The 14,761-nt window shown below is 33.0% G+C and overlaps 1 protein-coding gene across 1 annotated transcript; it reads right to left on the bottom strand.

Moving 5' to 3' along the window:
* Positions 1-9,574: 9,574 nt before the first annotated feature.
* On the bottom strand, positions 9,575-13,609 carry LOC18044636 (probable mannose-1-phosphate guanylyltransferase 3). The gene is made up of 5 exons (XM_006435547.2): positions 13,218-13,609; positions 11,842-11,975; positions 11,083-11,145; positions 10,745-10,984; positions 9,575-10,636 (listed from the first exon to the last, which is right to left on the bottom strand). The coding sequence occupies exons 2-5, from the start codon at positions 11,950-11,952 to the stop codon at positions 9,965-9,967; spliced, it is 1,086 nt and encodes a 361-aa protein (XP_006435610.1). The 5' UTR covers positions 11,953-11,975; positions 13,218-13,609; the 3' UTR covers positions 9,575-9,964.
* Positions 13,610-14,761: the final 1,152 nt, after the last annotated feature.

A 14,761-nucleotide genomic window follows, 5' to 3' on the forward strand; every position in this document is an offset into this window, starting at 1 on the left:
AGAGGGGGGCCTCACAGGTCCTTCAATTAATAATGTTTCACGTTCAGTAAAGCAAAGATTAATTCAAGTATCACGTTTAGTAAAGCAAAGGGACTCATCCACCATGTTATTTTAGCATACGTGAGGTTTGGTAGATAATCTAATGAGCATCAGTGTCCACCATTAAACACATGGTAAAATTTTGTGACTATGAAAAAAGTTGAAGCTGTGGATTAATTAGAATTACAAGCGCGTCGCTCTTTTCACCCATTAAATCATTATTAAATAAAATTTTAATGGTGAAGTGAATATTGTTGTTAGTCTATCCTTTATACTTTTCCATTATTATGGTACTTCTATTAGGCCATATGAGAATCTATCTCATACAAACTTGTCAACAGTAATTGACTTTGTAAAAACATCTACTAAGTTGCGTTTAATATTATGCATGCTTTGTTCATGCATTAAATTCGAGCATGCAATTCACATTATCAACCATATGTATTCAATTGTGATGCATAGGGATGGGCAAACCCAATCCAACCCGACGGACTCAACCCAACCCAACTCAATTTAATTTTGACAAGTTGAATGGGTTATTATGGGTTAATTGTGTTAATTTTTTCAAATCCAATTAATAATTAAGTTGAGTTGGGTTAATTATGATGAACCCATCTAACACAATCCAGCACACATAAATAATAATAATAATAATAATAATAAGATAATTCTCAATTGCAAAATCCTAAAAGTCGAAATGGCTAATCTATTTTTTTAATCCTCTTTTTATTCTTTTGTAAAAGAGACTATTTTATTCTTGTATCTACTACTCTGGACTCTAACTCTAAAACTAAAATTATTCTCTTAAATTTCAATTCTCAATCAACTTAAGTACTTTTCTTATTTATTCATTCTATATTCTTTTAGTTTTCTTGATCGAATACTAAATAGTGAATATAATTTTCATAATATAATATATTTATATTTGATTTCAATAAATTTCATTTCAACTTTCATATCTTTTTCTTTATTCAATTTTTAATTTTAATTTGACTTCAAGTCTTCAACCCAATCAACTCAACCCAACCCGATAATTTAAGGATTGAGTTAGATTGGGTTAAACATGTTTATTTAATTGGGTTAGGTTAATTTTATGACAACCCATTTAATAATGGGTTGAGTTAGATTTTCACAAACTCTATCCAACCAAACCCATACCCACCTCTAGTAATGCATTCTCGTCGAACAAGCCTCTTTAACTACAAATTATCCACTAACTTTTTGACTTTTAATTTAAAAACAAATAATATAGTTGATGCATGTAGGGGTGGGCACGGGTCGGGTTGGGTCGGGTTGATAGCCAACCCGACCCAACCCGCATATAGAACGGGTTGAAAAAATTCAACCCAACCCAACCCATTACATTTTTCAACCCAACCCGACCCAACCCGCAACTCTGCGGGTTAGGTCGGGTTGGGTTGATTGGGTTGGGCTTTTGAAAAAACCCATTTTTATTGTCTAAATAAAAATAAAAAAATAATTAAAAAAAATTAAAAGAAACACAAATACTAAAATTCTTACAACAAATCCAATATTTCAAAATTTAGCAATCAAATTATTAGTACATAACTAATGAAAAAAAAGTACATAAATTTAAAATCTTGTTTAATACAAAACATTAAAGTCCAAAGAGTGAAATTATAAGTCTTCCATACATAGGAAGAGAGTTTTCCCGAAACCATTGCTACACCAACCAATAGGAGTGTAATGAAGATCAGTCCAATGACATCAAAATCCAGATCAATCCAAATTAATGACATCAAAATCTGATGCCAATCTTGAATCTATATAACAATAAAAATAAAAATATTAGGCATATATGTTATAACAAATAAATACAAGGAAAATATAAATAGAATAAAAATAAAAATCATAATATAAATATTTACCTGATGTAATTGATTCATAAAATGCCATATCTTCAACCGAAGATGTATCCTCTTCTACGGCAATACGAGAAGAACAAAGCCAATTTTGCCCACATATTAAGCTCTCTACCATTTTAGGACTCAAAGAAGCTCGAAATGGATCAAGAATGCGTCCTCCTGTACTGAATGCAGACTCAGAAGCAACTGTAGATATTGGGATTGAAAGAATGTCTTTGGCTATATTAGACAAAACTTTATACTTCCCACCATTTACCTTCCACCAGTTCAACAAATCAAATGAATCATCAAAGCAATTTTCACAATCATCTAATAAATATTTGTCCACTTCATTTTTCAACTCTACACCATCCTCTTCCAGCTGCTTCTTTTTCCATTTTGAAAGTTTTGCTACCTTGGCTAGTCTATAATCAATAATATCACTTTTTTTCTCTAACTCGGATGGACAAATGACAGCATTAACAGATTGGTTTTGGCTACCACTATCACATCTAGAGTTATTATTTGTGTAAAAATCATACAAAGAAGATAATAAGCCCTTAATCACTTTTATGAGCTCACACACAACATTTTCATCATACAACTCCTCAAAACAAAATTTCACAAAACTCAATTTATAACGCGGATCAAGCACAACAGCAACAATTAACAACTTATTTAGAGTGTTGAGGGAACCCCAATATTTGTCATACTTCTCTTTCATCTTCTTGGCCATTGCATTGAAATAAGAATCATCACTTACTATCAATCCTTTTAAATTTGACTCTATAGAATGCATCTCATGAAAATACAAATGTGATGTAACAAACAAAGAAGCACTAAATTTTTTTGTAATTTCATAGAAATTCTCCAAAAAATTATTCAACACACTTGCATTCACCCAATCTATATGTTCCGGTGGCCCAATCCTTTTTTTTCCACCCTCTTTCTCTTCAAAATAGGATCTATAAAATCCATCATCATCCTCCAATCGTTCAAAAGCTTTTTGATATACAAGAGCACTCTCTAACATCAAATATGTGGAATTCCACCTAGTAGGAACATCCATCACAACAATACGTTTAGAATCAAGTTTTTCATGCTCAACACATTTTCTAAACCTTACTAATCTAGCCGGTGATGATCTTACATATTTCACAGCATTGCGAATGCTAGAAACAGAATTATTCATCTCTTTCAACCCCTCAGTCACAATCAAATTTATAATATGTGCACAACATCTAACATGAAGGTAATCACCATTCAACACAAGCCCACCCCAATTATTTAGCTTCTTTTTTAAATAAGAAATGACCAAATCATTCGAACTTGCATTATCAACAGTAATTGTAAACACTCTATCAATACCCCATTCAAGCAAGCAAGACTCAATCAATTTTCCAATTGTATCTCCTTTATGATCATCGATCTGGCAAAAGTTTAATATCCTTTTATGAAGTTGCCACTCATCATCAATAAAATGGGCTGTAATAACCATGTAATTCAAATTTTGTATTGAAGTCCAACAATCAGTTGTTATACAAACCCTATACTTATTACGAGCAAACACTTTTTTCAAATTATTCTTCTCATTTAAGTACAACTGATACACATCTCTAGCAACAGTTCTCCTAGAAAAACGATCAAGTTTTGGACAAGCTTTGCTCATAAATTTCCGAAACCCTTCTTTTTCAACAAAACTAAAGGGCAATTCATCAATAATTATCATCTCAATGCATGCTTTTCTAATGTCCTCTTTGCTACAAGATATTGCCACAAGATTACTGCCACCACCAGTTGTGTTATCCTCAAACACCAAGGTTTTTTGTTTTAAATCAACTTTCCTATCAGCATAGGCTGTGCATGCTGCCAAGTGATTCCATAAAGTACGGGTCCCAATAAATCTAGAATGATACGCATACACTTTTGAACAGTAGTTACACTTACATTTTGTATCATTCTCTAATTTTGTGTAATGTTCCCATACTTTTGACGCTTTTCCACCTTTTCCATTGCCTGCATTTGTATTAATAGCACTATCAGTTGTACTTTGAGTTGTTGAAGGTGTAGAGATATTAACTCCTGGATTACTGGATGAATTTGCTTCCATCTACAAGGAAAAAATTCCAGGCCAAGAATATTGTTATTATCCTATTAATAATTAACAAATAATCAAAAAAATAACAAATAGTGGTCACAGCAAGCTTAAAGCTCTTTTATTAATACATTTAACCATGTTTGGATACTACAATAAATAAATATGATTAAAATAATTTTATGAAAAAAAAATCCATCGGAGATAGAATACATATGTGAATTTGAGAGCATGACTAGTTAATAGTAATACTGAATATATTTCTGCAGAACAATGCCCAGGAGATGTTTGTCGAAAAGCTTTTTCCCTAAGATTGTAATAATAACAATTATTTTATTTATGTTAATCCGATTGTTGATTAAGCTTGACACCATCATAACAACCAAAATTTGACCAACTTTTATCAATAAAAAAATATTATAAAGCACCAAATCATGAAATCAAATGACCAACTTGTTTCAAAATAATAATAAATTAGTAAAATAGAAAGAAGAAAGAACCTAAGCATGTGACGATGTGTAGTTTGAGCAATTTGAGCAGCTTTTCAAGAAACGTTGAGTTGTGATGTTGTTGTGTTCTATGCGCGAGCAGATGAGCAGCTGCAGCTGTTCTTTAAACAAGAAAATTTGAGTTTAGGGTTCAGAGAAGTTGCTAAATATATATTCATATATACGGGTTGACGGGTCGGGTTGGGTTAAAAATTTACAACCCGACCCAACCCGCAAACAGTGCGGGTTGAAAATTTAACAACCCAACCCGACCCGTAAATTTTATCAACCCAACCCAACCCGCAAAAATTCATACGGGTTGGGTCGGGTTCACGGGTTGGGCGGGTTGGTGCCCACCCCTAGATGCATGTGAATCGGCAATGTATGTACATGATTTAAAATTTAATATTTCAAAGTAGACTTTCTTTCTTTTCTTTTTTTTTTAAGAATAATTTGTTCTCCATTGTCTTATTTCACAAGGCATTCCGTTATGGGGTAAGGTTCTCCAAATCGGTTTAGCTTAAGGGTTCAATACAAATTGAGTTTCATTTTCGTGTATCCATACCTTCTAAATTACGGTCTGTAACGGTTGTCCCAGCACAACGACTTAGATCCACTATAAAATATGTATATTATGAGTTAGACTAGTCCTTTAGACTTAACATTAATTAAATTAGAAAAGGACATGTATTATTACGGACGAAACTGAACTTGTCCTATAAATGGTTTCCATAGTTATAAAACCATATGTGATAATAGAATAGAAAGCAAGTAGTTGAGAGACTTGAGTGAGGCGAGTTTTTGCCTCAGCCTTTAGATAGTATATATGCATTATACACATTCAAAGTGGCCAACAGTTAATCGTGCGAAAATAGTGGGCTACGACACGAGTATCACGCAGTGACTTTCGGATATGGAGGATATCGAGTACTACTTTTTCTCTTAAGATAAGGGTAATTATCCGTGTGCGACTTACGCAGATTTCATTCCGATAAGGGCATTCGTACCAGATGTTTAATTCTTGTCATCTTAGCTCCTCCAATGAAAGAACAGCTAGCAAAGTCAATAAGCATGTCTCACAATTAAATGCATGTTGCTGATAATGGTGAAACATGCACCACCTTCAGTCCATGGACAAAGTATGCGTTGATATTGAATGGCTAAGCATGCATGAAATTTAATGAGTATGCATATAAATAAATGTAAAGGGATAAATGAAGCCTATAAATAATAAGTTTCACAATTCGTTTATGGGCATTCATTTTTTGTTTTAAGTTAAAGTAATTCAAGAGAGAATTAAAGTAAGTTAAGAATATTTTCAAAACTTATTTTTCTTCAAAAGAATATTTTTTAGATTTAGTCTGAAAATGATTCCCAAAAACAACTGAGAAAATATTTTTAGTATTCTCCTAAAAGCACATTTTTGAGAAAATATTTTCAATTTTTTTAAAAAACATTTCATTTTCTCATATTTTTCTTAATTACACTTTCTAGATTATAACAATCTTAAAACATTAACATTAAGTTACTGGTTCTTCATTATTTACTAGTACACTCAGCTCATACACTACTATTTATAACATGTGCAATTACTCTTTAGGTGCAAATACACTACTCAATAAAACAATAACCATAGTTAAAATTGTAATTGGTGTAATAGGAATTTATTTAGGTCATACCAAAGCCTAAATCTGCTTTTGGGCCTTATTTCAATCAAGGAGCCAACCCTTGTGACGCATAGCCGGGTGAAATTCTAGCCCAAAACAATGATTAAGTCTTTTAATAAGAAATTTTTAGGTAAAAACCAATGGTCGCAGATGCCTACTCTGAAAGAGAATGTTCCTATTTGACTGAATTGGGTTAGTTTTTTATTAGTGAGACAGAAAATTACAATATTGATTCTCTTGAAGTTCCTCAATATGGAAGAAACATTAAAATAACTTGTTAATTGGTAAAATTTGAGTCGTTTTATGTTTGATGAGTAATGTTTCAATATGTTTGTATTTCATCTTCAAAGTGTCAATATGGCACCTCAAAAGGCCATTTAATATCACTTTGTATGAAAGATTATAGATGGAATACAAAGTACTTACTTAATAAGCGTAATGTTACTCTTCTAAATTTTATACGAATAAACAAAAGGACTTAGGTGGCGTTTGTTTTTTTGTCTGAAATCTGAATAAATCTGAATTAGTCTGAATTCTGAATAGATCTGAATGTCTGAATCTGAATAATATGTTTGTTTTTTCGTCTGAATCTCAAAAAATAAGAATTAAGTTGTTTGTTTTTTTTCAACTTAAAAAATTGAAAATATGTACTTTTACATTTGTATCGTTATGAAATTTGAATGTCAAATAAATAATATATTAAATATCACAATATTTTAACATTTATAAGTAAAACTAATGATGAGATTATTATGTAGGGTAAATGTCTATGGGTGAGTTTTGGGATAGACATGAAAAATAAATTATAAAACAGGGATATTTTTGACATTAGCAAGTAATTAACTTAATTCAGGTTTCTCCATTAAGTAAAAAGCCAAAAAAATTGGTGTGACATTTGTTATTTAACTTAATGACTTAAAGTGACTTAACTTAATTAATTAAGTTAATTAGAAGTGTTTGTTTTTATAACTTAATGGGACTTTTTAGATAATTTTGACATAATAAAATAAGCCATTTTTTTTGGCTTTTTACTTAATAGAGACATCTGAATTAAGTCAATTACTTTGTAATGTCAAAAATATCCCTGCTTTATAATTTATTTTTCATGTCTATCCCAAAACTCACCCATAGATATTTACCCAACATAATAATCTCATCATTATTTTTTTAGCTGTCGTGAAATCCCTCCTCACTTTGGTATCAACTCCTCAACTATTGAAGATCAAAATTACATGCGACAACTTTGAGATGAAATGACAAATCAATTGTTTCAAGCATCTTATTAGTTTTTTTCTTTTTTATATTATATACGATAAAATTTGAAATTTATGGTATTTTATATATTAAATTTTTTTCAAAATCATTATGTATTCACTTGAATATAGTTTTACTTATAAATGTTAAAATATTGTGGTATTTAATATATTATTTATTTGACATTCAAATTTAATAAGGATACAAATGTAAAAGTACATATTTTTCAATTTTTTAAGATGAAAAAAACAAACAACTTAATAATTATTTTTCGAGATTCAGATGAAAAAACAAACATATTATTCAAATTCAGACATTCAGATCTATTCAGAATTCAGACTAATTCAGATCTATTCAGATTTCAGACAAAAAAACAAACGCCACCTTAGTGTTATTGTCAGTCAGTTTGATTCAATAAATAAGATAATCTCTTGAGATTTTGAAGAGATTTTCTTTGTGCATATATCCATGTACTTAGATTTTCTTTAAAAAAAAAAAATTGTTGTGTTTTAAATCGTTGATTTATTATTATTATTCTTCTTCTTTGGGTGCAAATCCACAACTAATTAGTAGGAAAATTTTTTGGAGAAAAGAAAACTGAAATAATTAAAAAGTTAATAGCAGGACAAAGATGGAGCCCTAGAAAAGAAGTTTATGGCAAAGCAAAATCAAGAAACAAAGAAGCGTATAAAGATGATCGGTAATGATATGATCAGCCCAAAGGGCAACACAATGGTGACATAAATGGCACCCCAGCGAGCCAGTTTGGCAGCCCTTTTTAGACCGATGAAGTAAAAGTGTGTGTAGAACATATTATTGTTCAGATTAATTTATTACTTACCTATATTTGATAATTTCAGAAGCTGCATTGTCGTGCATTTGTGCCAACTTTTGGCTCAATTGAGGCATTATCTATAACAGGGTTTATACAAACACATAAATACATGGATCCATACATTTCAACTGGGAAAGAATCAATAGAAAAAGAAAGAGTCAGAATTAATCGATATATTTCTTGTAACATACAAGAAGGAAACCAACGATGAAACATAAAATATGGATCAACTAAGCCCCCTGGGGACTTGCTTAAGAATGAAAAAGAGGAATCTCATATAAATATCATGGAAGACTAAGGTACTGAGGTCAATGAAGCTTCGCGGATGATTTAAGATGAGAAATTTCTGACAAAATGGCACCATGATTCAGCTGTAGAACGTGTCCCATTCCTTAATTTTTCCCATCACAAATATTTAAGTACCTTGGATTGCTATTGCTACTGCTAGCTAGCAACCGGAATTAATGACAGCTGACCTATGCGAGGACTTCGGTTCAGCAGGCAAAGAAATGAAGCTGCCGAGTTTCGCTTCAAATACGGATATGAAATGCCTGTGGACGTGTTAGCTGAATCGGTGTGGGTGAGGGAGTTTATTTCACAGAATATTTCAAAGAGAAAGCCTAAACGAAGATGAAGACATCTCTCTCACCGACTCTGCATTTTAACAACGTAGCCAAAGACAGATCAGCACTCGGGAGAGGCCATTTTCCTCTGTGGTTGTTTTTATGCCTTATTCTATCATTTTACTACATCTCTATGGGAAGGAACCATCTATTCATCTCAATACCCATATGTTCTTTTCGCCAAGGAAGAAGATTTTGATTGTTAAATATATAGCTTGAGCCACAAGCTATAGTCTTAAGGCAATGGACACTTAACCAATCGCCATCTCATTATTGTGAAATCTCATTATTGTGATCAATTCGTGCTAATCTCCACAATTTTTAAAATAATATGCTTTGGATCCCCAACATATTAAATGAAATGATAATGGAATTAGACAAGGCCAATCAATGCTGCCAACGACTGGCAACCCCCACATGCTATGCTTTGCTGTGAAACTCAACCTCAACATCAAAATAGTATATAGTATGCCTTTGCATGATTTTCCACCACAAAAAGACAACCAATTCTATCAATTTTGGACACCATGGCTTGTATCTTTTGGTATGACAACTTTACCCATTCATGAAATTAAAAATGTGCGCAATAGGGTCCATATATGTACCTGCTGAGGCACTCATCCATTTCTATTTTTTGCTTAAGTCGACTGTCCACCAAATCCTGACCCATTTTCAAATTCAATTTATACATAAGGGTCCACAAAAAAAAAATGATACATCATTGAAACCTGAGCACACCGACAATTGAATTTGATAAAGTTGAGAAAAAAATTTATATATTACAAAAATAAATGCATTTATACGGACATCATTGACAATTACTGACACAGAAACCAACCTGATGGTTTATTGCCATATCTTTATCTACACTAAAGTTACAATTTCACTTCCCACACCAATGATAATTTTGAGCATTTTACAAGAGAAACTAAAAAAGCCTTCAACTTTAGAACTCACACGACTCAAAAGACTAAAACACACACAGTTTTACAATTGTAAAGAAGATGAAGAAAGGATAAAGAACACATTACCGGGCACAATGACTGGATAACTTGCTACTCTCCGACCACATTCTCTACTTGCAATCTGATCAGTGGCTCACATGACTATCTCTGGCTTCAAAATGCTTGATTTTATCTCTTTGTGCGGCAAAACCACACCCCCATTGCTATAAATTTCATCGCAGACATGAACGTCTTCCCCGAGAATGGTCATGTTCTCTACGCGAGCCCATTGCCCAACAGTGGAGTGCCATCCAATGATACTGCTGGATATGCAAGCATGTTTCTTGATGCGCACTCCACGCATCACTGTGCAGCGAGAGAGTCTAACTCCTGACTCAACAACACAACCCGGGCCAACGGCAACATCGGGTCCAATCAAACATCCCTCCCCAATTTGAGCACTCTCATGCACCAAGACATTGCCTACAATGTTAGCACCAGTGGCCAACTTGAATGAGGACTTCTTCCTCAGGGAGTCCAGATAGAGTCTCAAGCCTGTAATGTAATCCCTCGGCTGTCCAATGTCCATCCAGAAACCTGGAAGAACCATCGCGAAGAGCTTTCCCTCTAAAGCAATTTTTGGAAAGACCTCTTTCTCAATGGAGGTGGGCCTCAGCTCAATGCGATCAAGAACCGCAGGGTTCAAAAGATAAATTCCAGCATTAATTTTGTTACCAACAAATAATTTAGGTTTCTCTACGAATTTCTCAACTTTTCCAGTAGACTCTTCCATAACCACCACACCATATTTTGATGGCTCATCCACCTACAAGATAAGTGGGGCAAAAATAGCTTAAGTCATTCAATTAAAATCACAGTGTTTCCAACAAAGGGGAATTAAAATAATCTAAAAGTACATTTCAATCAAGATTACCTTGGTTACCATGATGGAGGCCTCTCCTCCATGTGCTTTGTGGAATTCAATCATTTCTGCAAATGGGTACTCACTAATAACATCACTGTTAAGGACGAAAAATGGCTCACCAGTATCGTCAATCAATTTGTCTCTAGCCAGAGCCAGAGGACCAGCAGTGCCCAGTGGCTCAGTCTCTTGTGAGCAGATGATCTTGATCCCAAGCTTTGCTTCAAATTCCTTCAAAAAGTTCAACATCACCTGCGAAAACAAGGAATAGCACCATAAGCACTCTCGGAGATCCTTGAAGACTATTAAATCAACTTTCGAGTTCAAAAGAAATGGCATTGTTCCTTCACCTCTGGCTGGTAGTTAATAGCCAAAACTACTTCAGTCACTCCAACTGCCTTAAGGGCCTCTATCTGAGGAAATTTCAGTAACACATGTCAGCCCATGATAGCACATATAGACCATATTGAACAAAGAACTGGACTAGCAGCACTGTCATAGCTTCTCAGAAAAATAAAATTAAAACACTGTCATAAGATCTCTGGTAATTCTAAGGGTGTATTCCAATATTATTTTTTTTCCTTTAAGCAAAATAAAATTCATTTTTTTTCTTTTAACTTTTTCTTGAAAACAGTTTGGTCTGCACTAAAGGAGAAGTAAGAAGGAAAATATACACGCTACCCCTCAAATCCAACGATAAAAGCAAGCACAATGCCAATATAAAGGTCAAATTTCAAAATTCTATAAACTGGGATTGACAAAGTGCATCATGGCAACCAATTAAACATATTATACTTGGTAAAATGTTGAATTTTTCTTAGAACCGTTGGTAAAATGATGACTTTTTCTTAGAGCCCACCATCTTACAGGTTCTCTTATCAGCGGATTGCTTCTAGATTGGGGATCTCAAACAGAAAAATCAAAAGCAGCAGGTTTTATTATAGCTTCCAGGATAAAAAAAAAAAAAAATGAAGCCAAGATGATAAAGATTGCTATAGTAAGAACAATTTAAAGATGTGACAAGTAACCGTAAAAGGTGCTTCCAAATCAAAGACATAAGAAACATAGCTCAGATTTATTGATGAAAGGTCATGCTGGCAAAGTTATACCTGATGCAGGATCATGGGTTTGTTAGCAAATTCAACAAGTGGCTTAGGGACACTAAGCGTCAACGGCCTCAACCGTGTTCCGAACCCTCCAACAAGAATAAGTGCCTTCATTGTGATACGGAGCCTGCTTTATCCTGTACATCGCACAATCAGTTTCATAGGTAACTAGTTAAAATAAGCTCACAGATTATGCATGGAAACATATTATTAAAAGATGAAACCCAGCCCCTCTTATGTTTGTTTGTGACAAAAAGGAAAACAACAATGAATTCCCTAAGTAATCTACATTAACATTTATAGATCTGAAACAATTTAAGAGACAGAGCTCATCCTTCAGGGAAAGTTGCCATACCTGAACCAACAGGTATACAATTGAGCTTGAAACAATTTCAAAACATGCAAGGAAAAACAAACATCAAATATTTAAAGCCGATTTCACAGAAAACAACCAAAAGATTCAAATACGTGTCTTGAGATGAAAACTAACGCTTGTAGAGTTAGCGGAAATGCTTCCAAATGGAGTAGCTGGTATCAGGACACAAATTCCAGCTATACAACAGGTTGGAGAATTGAATGAGAGCGACAAAATCAGTTCTTATTTTATGATCGGTTACTCCATATAGGACATAGAGAATCCAAATTCAAGATAACCATCGCATCAAGTAAACGACAAAATGTTTTGAACTGCTTCATTTTTCTTCACACTAACCGTGAGATTTTCCCTACTTTAACAGCCTGGAAACCAGAAAAACGTTTCCTTTTCTTAAACTCATCAGTGATAGAGCACGAAAAATAATCACCAACGGGAACAAAAAGCAACTTCTAAGTGACAGCATTTAAGTGGTTACATTCTGCCATTGAACGTAGTGCCATATCACCACCTTTTGAATCATTTAGCAGACAATAGAACCCCAAAAATCTTACCAAAAAAGAGAAGATTGTGAAAAGAATTGGAAACATTTATTATGATTTTATCAAACAAATGACAAAAGACAATACTAACTCAACAAAGTAATCAAGTTTTGCAAATGATCGGTACAAAAATGCACGTCAATGGAAGACCTCAATGGCTCATAAAAATTCAAACTTGCTATCATTTCTTTTCAATGAAATAAGACCAACACACAAACACATAACAAAGAAATAAGAATGGAAGCAATAACACAGACAATCTTCGGATCTAACAAAATTCACATGATTTAACCCCCAAAAATCTTTTTTTTTCCTTTTTACAACAATTTAAAACCAAAAACATCATAATTAAACCAAATCAATCCAATAAAAACACGCGAACTCCAAATTTCAATCAAATCCTATCCACATTGCTTCTAATCCACCACGGATCTCCAAAACGACACGCAAAATTGAAGAATTACCTTTAATTAAGACCGGATCCGAACGGCAAACAACTGAGTTCAAAAACAAGAGTCGCGAGTCGTGACTCGGGACCGACAGCTCAGTCAACGGATGAGGCGAGCTTCGCGCGCTTCGCTTTTGTTTTGCTTTTGTTGTCTGAGATAACAAGCTGATTGGTTATTTATTTATACATATTATCTGAACAGACGCGCACACATTCATGACGAATAATTAACGTGTGATTAGCGGATCTGAAATTAGAAATTATTAAAATTTTAAATCTTGCTTCTTGTTGGTGCGGGTGACGTCCGCTTTGGGTTAGGCTTTTTAGAGTTTTATTTCGAGTGTAATTTCGTCGTCGTTTCGACTTTTGGAAGGTTCAGGTTTCTGATAAATTTGTACTTTCGTACTGTAACCACACTGAAGTGTCTGTTGCTGAATTCCAAGGACTCGAGATTTAAAGTAAAATAATTAAAATTTTGACATGCAAGTCTCTGTTCAAAAAGAAATTGGGAAAATAGACACTCTTTAATTAAATAAAGTGCTTAGTGTCCAAATTAATGCAAATGTGTGATATCATATCAGAAGATCAATTAAATCACATCGAAGGTTTATTTATTCTATCATGTACCATCTCACAGCTGGGAGTTGGAAGCTTGCAGCGACTACAAGAGAATATTCCAAATTTAGATTCTTTACTCCACATTTATACTTTTGTATTATGAAAAATAGTAAGTTTAACTCTAGTGGGACTTGTATAAATACGGATTTTAATAAGTTATGTCACAACATAAAACAAGTTGGATCAATCTTCAAAACAATTGAAAGAAATATATATATATATATATTATATGTTGTGAGCAGTTCTATAATTCATGTTTACTAGATCAAAGAATAGACTCAAGATCTATAAATAATGAAATAAATAATAGTATGAAATAAAAATATAATAATATTGTACTTTACATAGCTCGAATATAAATTTATACCAAAATTGATGAGATAGTAAACCGGTGCACAAATCACCATTAATGCACCAAAATGATTAAAAACAAAATAGTTAAACACATGAATAAGACATTGAATCCTATTAAAATTATGAAATTATGTTTAGGTAAAAGAGTAATGATAGATATCTTAAATTTGATCTCAAATGACGCGTCATTAATTGAGTGGTTGACAATTTTTTATAAGATGCAAGTGAATTAATTGTATAATCCCACAAATTAATTGATGAATGCTTTAGGATAATTTTTTGAGATAAAAAATTTAGAATGTACAGTATGATAAAAACAATAATTTAATAACTCTTTCGAAATAAAAATTAAAAAAAATTAATATATCATGGATAATTAATTGAGACTGATTCATATGCATGAAATCAATAGAGCTTTCCGATTAATGAACAGTAATGCCTAAAGAAAACACAATCTTGCATCAAAACCGATTTCAGTAAAGCCTAGATGTCGGCCGCAAAAGCCGATCAAGAAGCACCACCAATAAATAAAGAAAACAGAAATAATTAAGGAATTTTTTTTTTTTAATAGTTCATTCAATCGACCTA

Source organism: Citrus clementina, unplaced genomic scaffold (genome assembly GCF_000493195.1).
Source record: "Citrus clementina cultivar Clemenules unplaced genomic scaffold, Citrus_clementina_v1.0 scaffold_4, whole genome shotgun sequence".
Lineage (NCBI taxonomy): Eukaryota > Viridiplantae > Streptophyta > Magnoliopsida > Sapindales > Rutaceae > Citrus > Citrus x clementina.